We start from the raw sequence: 21,513 nt of genomic DNA, 5'->3' as shown, positions 1-21,513 counted from the left end.
ATTATTATTATTATTATTATTATTATTATTATTATTATTAGTAGTAAAATGTGACTGACTGATAACCTGCTTGGAACAATGACTGGCCACAATAAGGTCCTGCTGCAATGCAAGCTTACTGTACATATTGCAAGCAGCATCAATTATGTGTACATAAACATGTATTATTATATAAACATGATTACTGTTCTATATAACATTTTTAAACTACATGCAAATGTTTTTATATTCCATTTGTATGGATTACCTATAATAGGATTTTCAATCAAATATAAACTAGTAGCTATGGTGACGTCGCCAGTAAATTACGCAGTTCAAGAGTATACAGATTGAAATTAAGTATGCTCACCCTCTTCTGGTCCAGCTGAGAATTATGAAGCAGCACAGCACTCATGTTTGGATAAAGTTTGACCATTACTCCAATGTCCCTGTAGTGGGATAATTGAAACCGTAAGCTATAAATATACATAATGATAAACATCAAGAATTGATTACTGGGGTAGATGGCTTAGTGTGCACTTTGGGAATCGAATAAGGATGGAAGATGTATGAAGAAACAGGCTAACAAGAAAAGGGTTCTCTTCCACTATTCAGACTTTTAAAAGCACAGTTCGAATGTTGCAAGTCCTGAAACTAAATTTGAAAAAAAGCCTATCTAACTATTTGTTACCCTTCAGATTACTAAACCTTCTTGCTTACAAGAGGGTACTGTGCTTACTAATTTTACAATAGGGAGAACTGAAGCACAACATAGCACAACAAAAGGGCTCTCACTGGGCTACACAGGAGGTTATTGTCAGAGGTTGGATTAGAACATAGTAACCTATTCTGGGACACATTTCCTAACCACACAGCTAACATCAGCAAACTCCACATATTTGAAAACTCCCAATTACTTACATGAACTGAAACCAAACTGAAGTGAAATGTACCGTATTAAAAGGTACAGTACCGGGACGTGTTATGGCAACAACAAATTATTTACAGCAAGTCTAGGGGTGGGGATTGTAGGCCATTTTTTCTCTCAGACTTATTTACCAAATACCCTGGTATTTCTGAATAGATAATGGTCTCCTCTTTAAAATATGCTAAATATTTTAAATGAGCAAGACATCTCTCTCACAAGTAGAATGGTACCCCAGGTCTGGCGTTAGGGGTATATGACATAGGTGGCTGCCTTGGGTGCCAAATAATGGGGGCGCAAAAACAATATGCCACAGTGATATATAGCTAAAGTCTAATCAATCAATAAACCCTCTTGTTGGCATTTTGTGTTACTACAGCTTGGATACAATGCTGAAATAAATGAAGGGCTCAAGTTTCCTGTTCACTGTTTGAAGTCGGTGCTGTAGAATTCAGGGACTGGCAAATGGCGGGCCTGGGGGAGCATCCACCAGAAATTTCATTTGGCCTACCAACAGTTAAGAGTTTTATCTATCTTTTTTTTTTTTTTGCTATGATAAGTATGCTCCAAGTCTAAAGTGCCTTTTTCAATGTGAAAAACAATGGCTGGGGGGCAGGTTATGGCTTGTTTGGGTAGTGTGTATGTTGTACAGTACTAGTAGAAAGAAATTCAATAAGTTAAGTGTCATGTCTGTATATTGTCCCTGCAATGTGAGCATTTACAAATCAGTTGCTGATTCTTCTGTCTTTTTACAGATAGACAGATAGAGAAAACCAGATCTTCCATGCACGGTGGGAGTGTAATTTTTTAAAAGAAACTGGAGGGAAGCCCCAATGCCTTGTATCTCCATGTCGTGGCAGTACAAATGGAACACAGCCTAACTTGAACCACAGATTTCACTCCGATTGACTGGCAAAGACACTAGGGTACCAGCAATGATAGCCCTAACGCAGGAGAACATACACAGACACGGTGTAATCAAAATAATAACTCAAAAAATGCAAAACAAAACACAGTGAGAAAACAGCTAAACACAAGAGTTTGCCAAAAACTGGCTTAGCGCTGCTCCCACTAAAAGGGAGGTCCCGCTCCGGAACCTGCTCTGTGACACACTAAACTAAACTGCTGTGGGATAAAAATCCCCTAAATTAATCTCCACACAATTCACTCACCCTGGCTCTCCACACAGTACTGAGGCTCCACGCTTGCTGGAACTAGAGCAAAAGAACTGGCTTTCCAGCTCCTTTTTTATTAGTCAATTAAGCCACAACCACATTCCGCACATGGATTTGGCAGAGATGGATTAAACCCCATCCCTGCCAAACTTAAATTCAAAACTCTTTAATTTTATTTACAAAAACAAAACCCTGCCATATCTAGTGCACACTTAATGTCAATATTTCTTAAAAAATAACCATTGCGCGATTTGAGCATTGACAAATAATCAAAAGAACGAAATGAAAGGTTATTTTGGTGTATGAGCAAACTATTTTGCTCAAATTGCGAAATGGAAAATATCAACCAAGCAAAGAACAAAACACTAAAGAAGAGACAGCTTCTTTGGTCTGCTGGAGGATCTTTGGAGCACCTTTACAGTCGGAATGAATTTCAATTGTCTTATAGTTCATGCCTAATATGGACCGAAAGAAAACAAACTTTCTTTTCGTACAGCAGCAGCAGCTGCTTCTGGGGCTATGCAAGGCTTCATTTTTGTCAAGCAAAGAAGTGCTTCTGTGTGCGTAAGGGAGTTCAGTGCAATTCTAAATGCCACAGCAGCAAGCCTTGCAAAAACAAAGCCAGTGATTTGTATGTTAAAAAATAAAAATATTTAGAAGGTGTGCCAGGTGTGCCACTGTCTGGTGCCGATCGGGTTTGCAAAGCCTGTTTTCTAAAAAGTGGTAGTTCACCCCTTCCTAAAACAGTGATTAGACAAACGTGGATTGACATTTCATTTTGCAGTTTAAATACTACACAGTAGTCTTATAATATGAACAATCAATTTTTAAATTGTGTTAGTTTTTTCCTCGAAAACTGTATTAAATAAAACAACAAGGTGAGAACATTGGGAACGTTATTTCAAACTAGCTTGGAGTTTAATGTTTGAGGTCACTCCTAAATTATTATTATTATTATTTATTTCTTAGCAGACGCCCTTATCCAGGGCGACTTACAATTGTTACAAGATATCACATTATACATTATTTCACATTATACAGATATCACATTATTTTACATACAATTACCCATTTTTACAGTTGGGTTTTTACTGGAGCAATCTAGGTAAAGTACCTTGCTCAAGGGTACAACAGCAGTGTCCTCCACTGGGGATTGAACTCACAACCCTCCGGTCAAGAGTCCAGAGCCCTCACCACTACTCCACACTGCTGCCCACTAAATTGCTTATCACAACCCCCCTTGCAAATGAGGTCACGGTTTCAATGGGTTAACTTCCTGCAGAAATAATAAATAATAATAATAATAATTTGTGTTTTGTTTTTTGCTTGTTTGATATTTTCCATATCGCAATTTGAGCAAAATAATTTCATTCTTTGATAATCTGTCAATGCTCAAATCGCGAAATGGTTATTTTTGTCGGTCATTGACAGAATCCTAACTATGAGTGCAACATTCTATTTATTTATATAGATAGATAGATAGATAGATAGATAGATAGATAGACACACACACGTACTGTGAGCCAGCTCACAGAACAACCAGCAGGAGGCGCTCATGGCAGGCTGAAACCAAGCCGGGCCCCACAGCAGGGGTCAGCTGGAATGATCCGTGGCTGGCTTGGAATCAGCCTGCCATGAGTTTGATGAGTTAATTGAATGATAGGCAACAGGTGCTGCTAGTATAGGACACAGAGTTTGCTTATTAATTAGTAATTGCCTCGTTTGGCCAGCACCTGTGGCCTATCTGGGCTGCAATAGAGATCCTTTATATAAGGTTTATTTTCTGTGTTCGGGGGAACGGCTTGGATCGTCTGAATGGAGCGGTGAAACGCTATATAAATCTGAAAGTATCCCATTAGAGGAGAAGCACTGGAGGTACAGTGAACGAACAGGAGCCTGTGGACATTGTTGCAAGACTACAAAGATCCGTTTGTGCTTTGTTTATAGATCTGCCTCCAGTTTATTTATTTGTTTGTTTGTTAATTCTTTTGGATTCTTTGTTGCGGCAGAGCCGCTACTAAAGAATACTTTCTTTGGAACTTTGTTGTCCGTGCCCTCCGTGTGCAACCAACCCGTCACAGTATGTATATACACACACACACACACACACACACACACACACACACACACACACACACACACACACACACACACACACATAAATCAAAAGGTTATTTGAAAGAAGGTACATTTACAGTTTTACACTGTTAATCAGTGGTTAATTGTATAACATGCTGTATTAATTGTAGCAAATAGTTTTCACTTATGCATTATGTAGCCCACTAAAATAAATGCATGGCCTGCCAAAGGTACTACCTACCTCAAAGTTGCCCATCCCAGATTGTTACATGCTGTATTTGTACTTCTTTATATATATATATATATATATATATATATATATATATGTTTCCTGAAACTGGACTGTTTGCTTTCTTGTATTATGCTGGGGATAAATTTTGTTGATGTATTTATAAACAGTGATACGGTAGCCCAACTACCAAAGAAAAAAGAACCATACAGAGCCGTGAGGTTAGAAGAAAGAAAGGGGTTACAATTTTGCTCATAGCTTTCATTTGTAATTGGTGCCTAGGAGACTAGTTGAGAGCTGTAATATTTATAAAATAATTATCACTCTCAGTTAACAGAATACACTTTAATTATTTTGCAATGCCAATAAAAATACAAAACGAATATGCTTGTATTTTTTTATTACTGGCCATGTGCTTTCAATAGTGTTCCAGAGCAAAGAAGTGCGTTGAGTAGCGAGCTGATGTTTTTTTTTATGATAATAGTTATTCTGTTTCTCTATCATCGTGCTTGGCTGGACATTGGAAGCATTGCATTGCTGTTTGTGTAGATGGGATCTTCTTACAAGTATAATAGGGTTAATGAGTGTCGGCGGATGGGATTGAAATGCGTCTTCAAGCAATGGGAAATTACATTAAAGTTACCGTAAGAATTATTATTGGAAATGTTTAGTGTGTTAATATCCGCTTTGTTAAATCATAATTATTAATGTTAACTACTTATATCCTGATACAACATTAGTTCAGTAGTATTGTTAGTAAATTAATCATATTTAGGGTACCACTGAACTTGAGAGACAGATTGCTCAATAAAATCATAAAGGAGACAATTATCTAGTCTAGGGCACCAAGATATTTAGTGAGCAAGTAGTCTGAGTGAAGTTAACCAGCAAACTTCCCATCCCCATTTGTACTGCTTTCCTAGAAAAAGGAGAACACTTCAGGACACCATTCTACTTGTGAGATGTCTTTGCACATTAAAAAAATATATTGCATATTTTTAAAGAGGAGATGATTATCTATTCAGAGATACCATGACACCAAGATATTTTGTAAATCATTTGCTGTTGCCATAACTTGTGCCTATACTGTACATATTAAAAGATAAATGCTTACCTTATCTCAGTAATAGTGGCTGTGTATACAGCCCCAAATTCTAGCTGCTGTTCTTGCTGTAAGAAAGTTTATAACATATTTTTATTATCGTCAAACTTATAGAAAAAAAAACCCACTAAACCCATGATATCTGCTTACGTCGTCTTTGCAGATTTCACTGATGAACTCTTGTGCTTCGTGCATAGCACTGGGTGTCGGTGCAAACACAGAAAACGTCTCCTCATCCACTTGACTGATGGTCACACCTATTAACCAACAGCAATGACTTATTCTACAGTCAACTCTTGATTATCCGGGGTAATGCCCCAGATAAAACAAAAACACTAATAATGTAAAACCTATAAAAATGTATAAAAACCTATAAAAAAATAAAATTACAAAAAAAACCAACCCATATGCAGTATACTGTACTTTACAGGTTTCTTAAAGTAGTCTGTTCCCCAATTCATTATTCCAAGCTGTTTTACAGAACTACCTTTTTCCAGCTTCTCAACTATTTCAAGTTTTTCCTGAATTGTTAAAACCACACGTTTTACGTTTACTTGTCAACATGTTTGCATCACACAAAAAACCATTACCTGTTTCAGCCTGCAGTTTCCTGAGGTTATAACCTCCTGGCCCAACAAACCTTGCTCTTTTTGATATCGGAACACACACAGTTTCTAAAAATACAAATGAATACCTGTAAGTGTAACTTTTAAACAATACTGAATATTATCTTCTTTATATGAAACAAGAGCTTTCAACCTTACCCACGACTGGTCCGTTTTCCTTCCTCTTCGGTCTTGGTTTTGCTATTGCTTTGTTCATTATACCCAATATCTCTTTCTTGGCAACTGAAAGTAAAATTGAAAAGCCCAGATACACAGAACAAATGTAAATTACACCCAACTTTGGTTTACAATAACAGAAGTAGAGAGAGAAAGGCTCTAGGCTAGTGTCGGAACAGTTATAGATTAGCATTATGAACCCTTCCCATTTTCATTGACAGCTTTTTCAAAATCACTATCTACAGTAAAGTCAAAGTGTAAGTACAGTACAATGTCTACAGCTAGTAGAGAAGGAAGTTTTCATGATGTAAAATTCTTTATAGGTGCTAAAAACATATATTTTTTGGAGATTCAAATACCTGTGGCTTGCTGAATAGCTTCCATTACAATTTTCAGTGGTAATCCTGGAATCTTAACATCTGCCTACAAAAACAAACAAAACAACAAAAGTTCAAAAGCATTGTTTCTCTCTCATCGTCGGGCTAATCTTTAAGGTTGTAAAGATAGGAGAAGTACAATCATTTACATATGCAAGCATACATATTTAAAAAAAGAAAAAGACTGCATCAATGTTTTAAATAATATTAACACTGGCTGATTTAACCAGTAATTAATATTTCATTAAACCAGTCAAGCATTGCCCTAGTATTAAAAAAAAAAAAAAAAAAAAAAAAAAAAAAAAATCACCTGCAAAGCAGTTATGCCTTTGTTTGTGCCTGCCATTTTGAAGTCCATGTCTCCAAAGTAATCTTCTATTCCCTGGCAGTAAAGAATGCAATGTGTTTTTAAAAACACGTAAATATTTTAATTAAAAAGAAAATAATTCATTGGCACTTAGCTTGCTGTTCCTGTGATTTGATTACCTCCCTTCTGGGGCTGAATTTGACAAAATTGCATCAAGATTCTCCCTGGCTACCTCCACAGCACTGCATCTCTCTTTAAGAGCAAAACTAAAATGGGCTGCAACTCATTCACACACTTTGGCGCTAATTGGAATAAACGTCCATATCAACTTAAAATGTTGTCTCCGTTCTCTTTAAAGTACATGGTGCTAATAAAATAATTCCAGTAAATCCTGTCTACTATTTTGTTGATATCAGCTTTTCCTATGTGAACAAGGCACACATTATGTTAAAGGTAAATATGATTTTTAATAGTAATTTATTAGAAGCTGTCGGAGAATAATATTTATCGAATGCTCATTCCAGATAGTTCAATGCTGCATTTCCAGTCAATTTTCTAAAGTTGCATGACGGAATTCAGTCGCCATTGAAAACGTCAGTCATAGGAAAAGCAGTGATTGGAACTCAAATCTGAGCCAATGCATCTAAGCTTCTGGGAGTTTTTGAGTTATTTTAAGAAAATAAAGGGAAAACATTAAGTGTGTTTTTTTTTTTTTTTTTTTGCTCTGGAGAAATATATAATTAAATTAAAATGTACTCAGGAAAAGTCATTGTTTAAAAAAAAACACATTCAGAATGTTTTTTGCTACAAGGACTCAAACTCCCAGAAGCATATAGGAACATGTGAGATCTACAAAATGATGGTAAATACTTTAAATGATTTAATGATTTATTCTGTTAGCTATATGTACTTCAAGGTAAAACGTATTATTTTATGTACTTGTATAATGTATGTATACCCACCAATGGTACCTGATAACTAGTACAAAGGGATTGCTTGGTAGTTCAATGTTTTACATCATCAAAACATCCCTAATCAATTTTGTTAGGCAGGGTTTTTTAGAGGTCTTCTTTAGCCCAACCAACTACACACCAGAACTTTTTCAAGCTTGTGTCACTTTCTGGCAGTGATGTTTGCAATGTCCTTTAAAAGTGTTTTTTCAGTTAAATGAGAAAACCTGCCCCCAAAAATAAATGAAAACTGCATAGGCATACCAAAATATCTGTGAGTAATCTGTAATCTTGAATTTCTGATGGATGTTCTGGATTTGGCTTTGATATTAGGCCAACTGCAACCCCAGCTACAGCAGATGAAATGGGCACACCTAAAATACACAACATCATTTTACAGACAAAGAGCCACGAAACTGTGGACACAACTCTGTAGTAATGCATTTAAAAAAAATCAGGAGATTACCTCGTTTACTAAAATGCTTTCACATACATACATTTTAATATAAATCGTCAAAAGTCAATGTGTAAAGGAACGTTGTATTTACCTGCATCCATTAAGGCCAGGCTCCCTCCACATGCAGAAGCCATAGAAGATGAGCCTAATAGTTAGAAAGTTAGAAAAAAGAATAAAATGTGATCCTGATGTGCATATGCTCATATGTCAATCACAGGTTACAGAATCCCATCAAGGCTTTAGGACTTGCAATTACAAGTATTGTTCTATTCAGAGAACATGTTTACATACTTACCATTAGATTCTAATACTTCTGATGTGACCCGTATCGTGAACGGGAAATCTTTGGGGATAACAGGCTTTAGTGATTTTTCTGCCAGGGCACCTGAATTCATAACATAAAAACACTCATCAAATCAGTATACAGTTTATGCAAAGGAAGGTTTTATTTCTTTATTTTTTGTTTACGAACTCCACCTTGCTCTTACTTACCATGGCCCAGCTCTCTTCTGTTCATGCCACTCACCTTGCCAATCTCATTCGTTGCATATGGAGGAAACTGAAACATTAGGAAAGACCCTCTTTATTGCAATAATATAGATTTTTATTTTATTTGTTATCATCTATTTTTGGAGGCAACACTGGAGTGTAAACAAAAGATGCTTGCCTCTCAAAGGGTCCAATTGTCCTATACTTTGTAACAGAACTGCTCTTTGATTTCAACCGTCAGGAGGACCCTGTACAATCTTCCTGAAGCACAAACAATCCTATTGATAAAACTGTTTATTAAATATAAATGAATATAAAATATCAATAAATAATACTGGTATAAAATGAGATTTGACCTTGTCTAAATGTTGTTAATAAAATATGATTATGTACGTGTGTGTGTATATATATATATATATAATTTTATATATATTTACACACACACACACAGTACTCACAGGGGTGACTGCTCGGAAACAGAGCACACAGCCTTCTGCTTCCTTCTACTCAGCAGTATTGAATTAACAAACTGTGAGGCTTATATGCCCCACAGTAATAAGTGTGGGGAGCTGGCTCTAATTTACAGTTATCATGCCAACTGCCAATTATCATGCCAACTATATATATATATATATATATATATATATATATATATATATATATATATATATATATATTATACACACCCACAGTTGGTCAAAAGTTTAGCTACCCCAATGGAAATTTATAATTTCTCAAAATTTCTCTAAAACAACTAACTATAGGAAAAACATTTTGTGGAAAAAAAGCTACAAGAAACAGATGTCTACAATTATTTATTTCAGCATTTTTTTTTTGCAAAACTCCAAAAATGCTAATTAAAAGTATTCACACCTTTTGATGCTATGATAGTATTGTCTACAAGGTGCTAGAAATTTCAATATGATAATCCAGCCATCCATCCATCATCCTTAACTGTTTACTCCTTTACAGGGTCGCGGCGAGTCGGAGCCTAACCCGGCATACACAGGGTGCAAGGCGAGACTACACCCTGGACAGGACGCCAGTCCATCGCAGGGCACCACTCACACTCTCACTCACACAGAGGGCAATTTAAAGTGACCAATCAACCTGGACAGCATGTCTTTGGACTGTGGGAGGAAACCGGAGTACCCGGAGAAAACCCACGCGAACACGGGGAGAACATGCAAACTCGATACAGACAGTACCCTAGGCCGGATTTGAACCTAGGACCCTGGCGCTGTGAGCGCTAACCACTACGCCACCGTGCCGCCCTCAATATGATAATGCAGAATCTAATTCTAGAAAAGTCTACAAAATGCTGGATTATAGGTGAACATTCTTAAGACAGTATAAAAAAGGTTAGGCATAAGATGATTGCTGTCATTACCAATAAGTTAACATGGGAAAAAGTAAAGAGCTATCTGAAGACCTAAGGCAGAACATTATTCATTGTCATAAAGCTGGAGAAGGATACAAGATTTCCACGCATTTGAGAATCCCAACTTCAACTATTGTTTCTATTATCAAGAAGTACAAGACTCATGGTACTGTCACAATGCTCTCTCTGTCTGGAAGAAAGAATGTTCTTAAAATTTATTAATTTAAAATAGGTTATTATTACTAAAGGTTCCATTTCATTTTCATTTTGCAACACAGCACAGTCACATCACACTTTTCATGGAGTAAACCTGTAATATATAGTAACGGCAAACTATTGCAGACTTTTGTGCTTTGTTTGTGAAACGTGTTCTAGAGATCACACTGAGATAAAAACATAATAAATAAACTCGGTGCACAGAAATATATATTTTTTGTAACTTTACAACTGTTAGATATGCAAGACGTTGTTGAACAATATGCTTTAGTAAATAACATTTTACGTTATTGTAATGTGCCAATACAAACTGAACCATTTGGGAACTGCTGTGTTTTATTAAAATATTTTTTTAACTATTTTGTAGCCTATTTGATAGGCGTTACACACACGATGCATTTAAATCAACGTGGGTTTTATTTCACAGGGAGATTCAGGTCACTCAGGGTAATTTTTTCCTCATAACTCTCAGATCAGTTGACACGGGTTGAAACGTCATAAAAGAAAATAGTGGGATATGGCAAAGATGCAGCTCTCCTTTCTTGTAAAGGTAAAGTAAACGGTTCTGTATTTTGACATTTCTGTTGTAGGTGGGAGGGGGGCTAGCAGTAAATTGAGTACGTTTCAAACTAAAATCTTATTCAGGGATATATTTCCATTCGGTAATAAAAAAAATACTATTAACTAAAAGGCTCAAAACTATAGATTGTGCCAGTCAGTTTTTCCTTCAGTTTTCTTGACAATTTTTGTAGATTTGGTATGTTGATAAAATATGTAAAAAAACACAGGTGTTCTGGTTGAAAACATAGATTTTGAGATGGTATGCTTTTTACAAACACACATTTTTAAAGGCTAGTGCGACCTCTGCATCTCATTAAATTGTCACGCAAATTAGTTGTGTTACCGGAGTATCCCAAACATTACTTTCTTTACTTTTCTTTCTTGCCGTCTTGCATTAGAAAATAATTGCCAAAAATTGGAAGGCATTGTAGTTCGGTCGATACAGTATTTGTAATTCTAGCACAACGCTGTTACCTTGCTCTGTTACTCTGAAGACTCCTGCACAGATCCAGTGAGTCAGACCTGAGGGCAGCAGAGAAGCTCTGCGCTTAATGCAAAAAATAATTGCCAATTCCAAATTTTAATAAAAAAAAAAAAAAAAAAAAAAAAGCTTTCATTTGCTTAATCCCTTTACACAAAAGCGAAGCACAGGCTTGACTCTCGATAGTTGTCAAACAATACGATGCATCGATAAATCAATGCATCGCCTCAGCCTTATTTGAGCTCTTGAAAAAAACCTGAATCAGACACAAGTGGTCGAGCAATTTGGTGTTTCCTGTTCTGGTGATTTGCTTCACCATTCTGTTAAACAATTTTGTGCATGTCTTAAATATTTTTCTTGTACATGTATTCATAATGAATCTAGAGCTGCTGCTGCATTTTTTAACATGTGTAGGGGTGCTGTGTTAATTTAGTTTGACAGTTAGTTTATTAACGTTAGTTTCTCTTTTACTTTATTACTATAGTTTATTAACATACACTTGCCTATTGCTTTTCTCTTACTTATTCTGTTCATTTCATATGTTGATGCACGCGAGTCATGACAAGTAATAAATGAACTCACCTCATAATGCAGCATAAAATTTTTGTCTTTAACCCCACTGTGAAAAAAAAGCAAGACAATGAAATAACTACTTTTAAAATAGAGATGTATATCATTTTTAAAATCTGGTGTATCAAGAAAACATCTCCAACAGCACATCCTATGCTCCAGAGATTACTTTTGTCTGGTAAAGTATATAAAACACACCAGGGAGCACCATATTTTATTTATCTAAATGGTCGCAGTATTTAGATTTGCAGACTTTTTAGATCATTAAATATGGACCCTAGTATCAGGGTGCTTTCATTTCCTACCTGACAGCTGTAGTTACTAGGTCTGTCTTTATGCTTGATTCCAAAGAATCAAATGTAACAGTACAAAGGACCTTAAAAAAAAAAAAAAAAAAAAAGGCGATTTAGTAAAACATTTCAAATAAAAACCTGCCATGATGCTCTGTTTTACAAGCTGTTTTACTATCTAAAACTGTTGTCTAAAAGAACATGAACAAACAAAAAAAGAGCCTTGTTTTATCATTTGAAATAAAAAAGTCAGATAATTGTACTGAAAATGAATGCAGGCATTTACAACTTTTGTGGCATTGTGCCCCGCCCCTGTGTGCATTTGTGTGTTATGTTGCGTGTGGTGTGTTAATGTTGGTGTATTGTAGTTGGTACATGGGACATAATGTGGGTAATGAGCATGAGTGTTTAAAATGTATAATTGCACTTAGGCACAGGGATTGCATTTAAAGTATTTAATAATATGTGAGCACGTGCTGGGATTCAAGTGAATAATTAATTGGTAATTGAATCCCAGCACAATTGTATATATAGATGCACATCTCATTCACTCAGGGTTGTGTGTTCAGGGCGAAAGAACAGGAGAGAGAGAGAGAGAAGAGGTAAAAGTTATAATAATAAAAAGAAGCAGCAGCAATTGCTACGTGGTGCTGGAGGACCAGCACGGTACTTGTTTGTTTAGTGTTCATCTCTGTGTGTTACTGTCTGTTTTGTTTGTCTGTTTATTCTGGCCGCAAGTGCCGTATTCTGTTTTGTACAGCCTTTTTATTTACAATAAACAGGCACAAGCAAGCGCCTTCATCATTTCATTTCACTTCAGTACTGTGTGTGTTTCCTTTCCTGGGTCTAACGTCACCACTCAGCCAGCTGTCACAAACTTTCACAAAGGAACTATTACACAAAAAGATAAATGTGTATTTTTAACACTTCATTGAGTCGGCTTGAGAATGAAATACTTTATGATTTTTAAATTATTATTTTTAATCAGTTGGTTGGTGAATAGGTGGAGTATTTTATTCTGAGCAACTGTTTCAATAGCACTAGAAAATTAAGATACTAAGGAAGTTGCTATTCATTTACTTTAACAGTGAATTGACAAAATATGCCCTTTTCTGTAAACTTTAGATTTTTGAGGCCTGGAAAGTCATCTTGTTCGTACCTGTGTCTGCCCTCTTTGAAACAATGCAGATCCATGAAGAGGTTTGAAGATATCAACTTCACAGGAAATGTTTCTTAGAGAAGTCAAATCTCTCCCATCACATCTAAAACAACAAATACGGTCCCAGATTAATTGTAATGCACCACCTTTGCTTTAGAAATGTAATCTTCAACATACATTTCCTCAGTGACATTACTTTAATATAAGGCCTTTTTTATTTGTCATATGTTGGCTTGAAAAATATGTATTTTACATCAATAACCAGCAGACAGTTGACAGGCAAATCATTATGCTTTCTGCAGCTCTTTTCTGTAGCATTGTACTTGGAACTTGGCTTGGCTTTAACATGGGTTTGACATCACCTTTAGGTGAGATTTGATGATATTCTTACAAGTTTATTTATTTTGTGTAATTATATATATATATATATATATATATATATATATATATATATATATATATTATACAAACAAAAACCAAAAAATAAAATGTATACACTGTTATATATTTCAGAGTTTCCCAAGCACCACACTTAATAATTCCTATGTTTATGTTCATAAAACAGTTTCCTGTGTGATGACAGACTATTCTCGCGCAACCTGTTAATGGAAAACACAGCTGAATACGTGCCACCAAGCCAATAGTTTATTTATTTATTTATTTATTTATTTATTTATTTATTTATTTTTTTCACAGAATCACAAAACGCACTTCAACACACCAACTCAGCTCAGGTCTCAGCTTGCCATGGAGACACGCAGATCATAATACCATTGTGCATTTGCAATAATGCAATTGGGGAGAAAATCGGGAATAAAATAATAGGGCACACTAAATAAAAATAAATACAATTATAATACAAATAATAATAATGCTGCCAATAACCATTGTGTGCTGAGGTTCACATATTCATACAGTTGTAGTCAAAAGTTGACATACCCCAACGGAAATGTATAATTTCTAATAATTTATCAAAAACAATTAAGAAAAATCTTTTGTAGCAAAGTTTTGCTTTTGTGGATGAGGGAAAAAAATTACAAGTAATGTCTTTCAGCAATTCTGCTGCAAAACTCCAAAAATGCCAATTCAAATGTACTCATACCAGGACAAGGAAAATTCAATTAATAGCTAGTTGAGGCACCTTTAGCAATAATAACCTCTTTTAAATGATTAGGATATTTCTCAATGAGCTTTTGGAATGATTCTTCAGTGATTTTTGACCATTCTTCAATGCAAGATTGTTCCAGTTCATTCAAATTCTGAGGACTTCTCTTGTGCACAGCCTTCTACTCATACTAAAGATAATCAATCGGCTTTAGATCAGGACTTTGACTAGGCCATTCCAGAACCTTGATTTTATTATTTTTTAACCATTCTGAAGTAGATTGTGATGTGTGCTTTGGATCGTTGTTGTGTTGGAACATCCAGTTACACTTTAAACCAAATTTTGTAGCGGAGGGTTTCAGATGATTGGCCAATATCTTTGGTATGCTATGGAATCCATTTTACCATGTATTGAAACTAAATTTCCTGTGCCATTAGAGGAAAAACAGCTCCATAGAAGGATATTACCACCTCCATGCTTGACAGTGGGTATGGTGTTCTTTTCTTTGTACGCCTCACCAGACTTTCTCCAAACGTAACGACTATCAGCGTGCCCAAACAGCTCAATTTTTGACCAGAACTCATATCCATCATTCAAATGCCATTTTGCAAACTTTAAGCGTTTGTCCTTGTGACGTTTTCTGAAGAGTGGCTTTTTCCTTGGCCTGCGACCATTGAGACTTTCACCATGCAATACTCGACCTATGAAATTGGAACCTCAGTCCCACTTGCAGCCAGTTCACTTTGAATGTCTTTGGCAGTCAATCTTGGATTGTTATTAACCTTCCTCACAATTCTTCTACTTGTTTTTAGTGAAAGAACATTCTTTCTTCCAGACAGAGAGAGCGTTGTGACACTACCATGAGTCTTGTACTTCTTGATAATAGAAACGATAGTTGAAATTGGGATAATCAAATGCTTGGAAATCTTCTTGTATCCTTCTCCAGCTTCATGACAATGAATAATGTTCTGACTAAGGTCTTCAGATAGCTCTTTATTTTTTCCCATATTGACTTATTGGTAATGACAGCACTCATCCTATGCCTAACCCTTTTATACTCTCTAAGAATGTTCACCTACAATCCAGCATTTTCTACTTTTCTAGAATTAGGTTCTGCATTATCATATTGAAATTTCTAGCACCTTGCAGACAATACTATCATAGCATCAAAGGGTATGAATACTTTTGAATTAGCATTTTTTTTCATCCAAAAAAGAAAAACTTTTGCTACAAAAGAGTGGGCTGTTTGTGAAAGGGCCAATATGTTTACTCCTAAACTTTTAAAAAGACAGACCATTCATATTTATAATTTAACCCTCATCAGAAAAATATAAATGGGGTCTACCTTTATGATCTCAACAGCAGCCAGCACTTACCATTACCATGTATTTACTTTATGATCTAATATGCACCAGTAAAACTACAATACTATTTCCCAGGCAAAATGATGTTCTACTCAACTGCTTACCTTCTATATTCATTTAGAGTGATGCTTCTAAAAGTCTGCTTTGAAACAGTATTAAAGGACTCCATCACTTCATATGGGTCGGCATCTGGAAACCTTTCTGTAAAAAAACAATAAAGCAATTTAAAAATGGTGAAACCCTGCTGTCAAACAAACACTTACATTGTGTTACTTGTCAAGAGCAACACTTTGAGATGACATCACAGCCAGGCTGGTTTAATGACCAAGCTGTCAATACCTCCTCCTCTTATTTATAGACATAAAAAAAGCATTATCAGTGTGGTATATCTTGATGATAAATGTCTTCTCTTCTAAACTGGGTGTGACTGATTTCACCATTGCTACATTTTACATTAGCCTCTCGTGTTTAACTCTGTACCTATGCATGTGTTTCTTAATATGACGCAACATACAATTTAGCATAGAAACCAGTATCATGTATCCCAGTTAAAAAGAAAATGCAAAAGAAAAAATAGTAATACGAGAAGAGTACCTCTTATCAGCTCCTCTGTTTCAAGTCTTATTTTCTTTATGGCTTCATCTCGAGAAATCTATGGGAAACAATTTTGTTTTAATATCAGTAAAAAAAAAAACAACAATGCAATGGAAAATAATTCTAATCAGTGTTACTTACTTTATCATGGGAGAAGTCTGTAAACACTGCAGAAATCTTCTCAGACGCCAATCTGTAAGCAAGCAAGAAAACATTATAGTACCAGATATTCTACAAAAGAACATGCTTTGATGTTTTGTATTAAATGTTTTATTTTTAAAAGTCTTTCCTACACATTTTGTTCCAATAAATTCAAACTTTTCCCTGGAGGAATAAGAGGCAGTAATCGTTTAAAAACAGTCATACTTGTTATGCCGAATCAATACCAGTGGTTTACACAATATTAACGACGTTATGGCAGAAATACTAGTACTGTTGCTTGATAAGAGTCGGTACTTAGCAGAGAATAAATGATCATCTGTCCTGCACTATCTAGTAGATGATTGGCATTTTGAGTCAATGGCAACATTAAGCATAACACTGCTCAGTAAACTCACTGTCTAGTGTATTCCACCATCTCTGCAACAGCAGCAAACAGTTTCTGTGGGGTCCTCTTGGAAACCCTGCATTCTTTTGCAAGCTGCTGGATAGCCAGGATTATCTGTTGCGTATGTTTCACTCCCAGTTTGACTGCATGGCAAAAGTCTTGTTGCAATACATTTTCTCCTGCTGCTTCCATCATAACTTAAAGATAAAAAAAACACACACACCCCCAAATTAGTACTCCAAGTGTCACTACACCCAATTGGTCTGAGAAAAAAGTTGTTTAACTGGGTTTTTCATAAATGTTTCATGATTAAAATATAGTTGCCGAAACTATAAAATCTTTGCAAAACACAGCCAACACAAGCCACACCTACTAGAGAGTTCTACAGGAACCCTTTAGGAAACTTCACCAATCAAGCAATGTCACTAAAGTTGTTTTTACTCTATTTTAAAAATCGAAATACTTCTGCCCTTTAACTCAGTAATAAACATGGTGTTGTTTTAAGGGCAATTTATTGCGCCTCTAATAAACATCACTAAATATCAATAAAAACACAAAGAAAAGAGGTCTGCATTGGAACAGATTTTCTAGTTTTAAGGCAGTATTATTATAATCTGACACTGTATATATAGATGCTTAAAGAAGACCTCTGTGTGTGTCAAGTACATACAGTACATGCATATTATTAAAAGAAGGGAACTGTATGAGTCATTCACCACCAAAAGGTTGCGGCTGCAGTGTATATGACCTTACCCACTTGACTACGAGGGCCCCCAGCAACCACCAAATCTAAAGTGCTTGAAGACATCTCCTTACGAGTTGGGTTAACCAAAAACTCTCCCTCAACCAGCCCCACCCGCACAGCACCTGAAGATAAAGCCACATTACTTCAGCAAAGAGGTACATTTGTAGTGAGCAATTTCTTTGATTGAAACCTGAAGAGCCAAGGTTACCTGCCCATTCTGTTCTTACACTGCAGATGAGAGCAGCGCTACATTTAAAAGGTTAAACAATTAAACCTCTGGTGTAAATTGTCATATTTTTAGGCATCTTCATATTTCAGTTTTGATTTATTTTACATAGTGCCCCCCCCACACCCCCCACCCTACCACACACACATTTACAGTTTAAGCATTTAAACCTTTGCAGTTTGATATATTAAGAAACAATTATGATCTTTACTCACCTATGGGACCATTCCATGGAATGTCTGACACGGCAAGAGCTGCCGAAGCTGTCAAAACACAGATTAAATGAGGTGGTGCTGCATATTTAATTGTAAGGCTTGGTAATGAACATACAACAGATTCTGCACTGAAAATACTAAATACATATATATTCAAATGCTAACACTATCATTTTGTGTCAGTAATAACAAGAACACATTACACATTACCAATTAATAATCCTGTGCATAAACTTTGATATTAAAACATAAGAAAGTTTAAAAATGAGAGGAGGCCATTCGGCCCATCTTTCTCGTTTGGTTGTTAGTAGCTTATTGATCCCAGAATCTCATCAAGCAGCTTCTTGAAGGATCCCAGGGTGTCAGCTTCAACAACATTACTGGGGAGTTGGTTCCAGACCCTCACAATTCTCTGTGTAAAAAAGTGCCTCCTATTTTCTGTTCTGAATGCGCCTTTATCTAATCTCCATTTGTGACCCCTGGTCCTTGTTTCTTTTTTCAGGTCAAAAAAGTCCCCTGGGTCGACATTGTCAATACCTTTTAGAATTTTTAATGCTTGAATCAGATCACTGCGTAGTCTTCTTTGTTCAAGACTGAATAGATTCAATTATTTTAGCCTGTCTGCATACCACATGCCTTTTAAACCTGGGATAATTATGGTTGCTCTTCTTTGCACTCTTTCTAGAGCAGCAATATCCTTTTTGTACGAGGTGACCAGAACTGAACACAATATTCTAGATGAGGTCTTACTAATGCATTGTAAAGTTTTAACATTACTTCCCTTGATTTAAATTCAACACTTTTCACAATATATCCGAGCATCGTGTTGGCCTTTTTAGAGCTTCCCCACATTGTCTGTATTGTATTATTGTCTTTTCCTTTAATTATAAAACATAATATTCCTAAATATATTCCTATATATCAGTTTGCCTTACCTCCATTAATTGCAAGTACATCAGGATCATTGACACCATCAACTGCTAAAAGGTTACACAGTACCTTGTAAGACAAGAAAGACAAGTTTTTAGAACAAGTACTATCAATTGAGTGGTTATAGGATGCACATTTAATTAAGCAACTACATGGGTAAGCAGATTGAAGAAAATTAAATGTTCACATTAAATTATTTGAATAGTGGAATGCAGGCACTAAGCATAGATTAACAAGATATGCAATTCAAATATGACACATTGCAATATTACACTATTGAAAAGCACACAAGGGTTTATTAAACTTGCATAATTATGAACTAGGGCTTACCTGTGTGTCATAGAAATAGCCAGCGGGAAAAAGAGGTCTGATTGATCGATCTGAAAATGTTTTGAAACACGGTGAAGTTTAAAACCACGTTAAAACTTAAAAACAGGCCGCTCACGTAGACACGCTGGGTGTTGCAATGCAATGTCAACTCACCTATCAGTCTGCTTGTCAGTATTTCATTGTCTGTTGTGCCCAGCTCTCTTCTCAAGTAGTTAGTTGGAATCCTTCCAGCTGCAGCAGCTTTCTGACGATAATCAACCTAATAAAGTAAATGAGAAACATGAGCCTCTGAAATAGTCTGGCAGGAACAAACATAAAACACCCGAGACATTAGAAAGCAGGCAAAACATATGAGGGATACTTACTACTAAAGGCATGAACTGTGAAGAGGTTGGTTTGGTTTTACTGACAGCTGTTACCATCACCGATGTGTCACCAAGCTTAAATAAAAACAAAATAAAAATTCTCACTCTCACTTTAACCATTTTACTGAAATAATAATTTCAGACCCCTTTGAATACAACACAAAAATAGATTCGTTTTTGAAGAATTGGAGCATTTCTTACCTGCACTACGGCAGAACCATCTGCAAATCTAGCCAGCTTGCCTGTTGAAATTTCAAGCTTCCTGTGAAAACAGGGTACAAATGAATTCAGGTTGTTATAAGGTTTTTAGACCAACTGTATATTAAATGCAACTGTCCATAGTACTGCAACAATACTAGAATCTCATAATAAAACCAGACTGCATTACAACATTGTGTGAATTGTGACAATATTGTATTCATACATGGGTTTTAGAATGCCAGTTTCCTGAAAACATTACTCAAGTTTCTAAATGATATGGTACCAATTCTAACGGTATCAAATTCCAACTCTCTCATGTACTGGGAACATATGTTACAGATACCACATTCATAAGTAGCTTAGATACAGTTATATTATGGTGTTGCGTGAAATGGATTTATATGCAGTCTTTCTTAGTGTCTTATCAATATGCCAGTTACTAAAGATATTGTGGTACTGATTTAACTTCACATCATTACAAAGGGGATGAAGGAACGAAATACCGCGCTGTTTCCCAATTATCGGGGGCAACACTCCAACAACAACGTTCCAATTACAATGATTTAAAGTCAACAGTTTTTATTTGACTTACACATTTTATAACACGTGTCAATAATAACAAACCATGAGCGCCCTGGACTGTCTGTCACCGGCGTCAGTTGATCCTGGTGCAGTATGTATTATAAACTTAATGTACCCGTTTTTCAGCCGTACTTGACGTTGCTATTGTTACTAAACATCATAATAAAATCGCAATACCAAAAAGGCAGACTATATATATATATATATATATATATATATATATATATATATATATATATATATATATAAGCTAAGTTATGCCAATCCTTGAAACTATTTTTTACTATTTACCTCTCTCCCAGATCCACTCCGACTTTCTTCACAGTTGTGTGGCTACTCCAGACACTCTGGTGGCAGCGCCTGACATGTCCCCGGGCCGCCTTCGATCCAAGCCCAAGAAAATGCATTATATTCCCGTTGAGAGAGACAGGACATTTTGGATGAATAAACAATCTGACCATCTCCATTCTGCACCTCCTGCAGGCTGCCATGACAGTGTCTCACGTGTGCGCAACGCAACAACGTCATTGCTCATTGGGTGTTCAGTGTGCATGCGAATATTGAGAATTGAAACACAGATTTTTTTTCGGTTTTACAGAAGCTATCCCCTGAAACGAAGATTAAAAAAAAAAAAAAAAAAAAAACTAAACAGATTATATCACGTACGTACGTAATTCTTTCTCGCACGTAGGATACACTATCACGTAAGTACGAACAACTACAACTACAACAACAAATATATATGGAAAGATCATGATGGATTTCCATATTATTATTATTATTATTATTATTATTATTAT

At 35.8% G+C, this 21,513-nt stretch overlaps 1 protein-coding gene across 1 annotated transcript in view; it reads right to left on the bottom strand.

The window, feature by feature from the left end:
* Positions 1–21,261, bottom strand: part of LOC117402398 (polyribonucleotide nucleotidyltransferase 1, mitochondrial-like) — a 23,503-nt gene extending 2,242 nt beyond the window's left edge. Inside the window, exons 1-26 of the mRNA XM_034003490.3 lie at positions 21,005–21,261; positions 20,132–20,192; positions 19,931–20,005; positions 19,719–19,824; positions 19,566–19,615; positions 19,241–19,304; positions 18,306–18,353; positions 17,873–17,986; positions 17,130–17,316; positions 16,714–16,765; positions 16,573–16,630; positions 16,083–16,179; positions 13,510–13,612; positions 12,366–12,436; positions 12,073–12,109; positions 8,855–8,921; positions 8,658–8,747; positions 8,454–8,507; positions 8,170–8,279; positions 6,959–7,030; positions 6,631–6,694; positions 6,254–6,337; positions 6,080–6,163; positions 5,640–5,746; positions 5,502–5,557; positions 350–428 (exon numbers count right to left, since the gene is read on the bottom strand). Of these exons, the coding sequence (XP_033859381.3) occupies positions 350–428; positions 5,502–5,557; positions 5,640–5,746; positions 6,080–6,163; positions 6,254–6,337; positions 6,631–6,694; positions 6,959–7,030; positions 8,170–8,279; positions 8,454–8,507; positions 8,658–8,747; positions 8,855–8,921; positions 12,073–12,109; positions 12,366–12,436; positions 13,510–13,612; positions 16,083–16,179; positions 16,573–16,630; positions 16,714–16,765; positions 17,130–17,316; positions 17,873–17,986; positions 18,306–18,353; positions 19,241–19,304; positions 19,566–19,615; positions 19,719–19,824; positions 19,931–20,005; positions 20,132–20,192; positions 21,005–21,204 (2,190 nt within the window). The 5' untranslated portion in view covers positions 21,205–21,261. The remainder of the gene's footprint in view (positions 1–349; positions 429–5,501; positions 5,558–5,639; positions 5,747–6,079; positions 6,164–6,253; positions 6,338–6,630; positions 6,695–6,958; positions 7,031–8,169; positions 8,280–8,453; positions 8,508–8,657; positions 8,748–8,854; positions 8,922–12,072; positions 12,110–12,365; positions 12,437–13,509; positions 13,613–16,082; positions 16,180–16,572; positions 16,631–16,713; positions 16,766–17,129; positions 17,317–17,872; positions 17,987–18,305; positions 18,354–19,240; positions 19,305–19,565; positions 19,616–19,718; positions 19,825–19,930; positions 20,006–20,131; positions 20,193–21,004) is intronic.
* Positions 21,262–21,513: the final 252 nt, after the last annotated feature.

This window comes from Acipenser ruthenus, chromosome 5, assembly GCF_902713425.1.
Source record: "Acipenser ruthenus chromosome 5, fAciRut3.2 maternal haplotype, whole genome shotgun sequence".
Lineage (NCBI taxonomy): Eukaryota > Metazoa > Chordata > Actinopteri > Acipenseriformes > Acipenseridae > Acipenser > Acipenser ruthenus.
The sequence above is the reverse complement of the archived record's forward strand: the minus strand, read 5'-3'. Positions and strand labels throughout refer to the sequence as shown.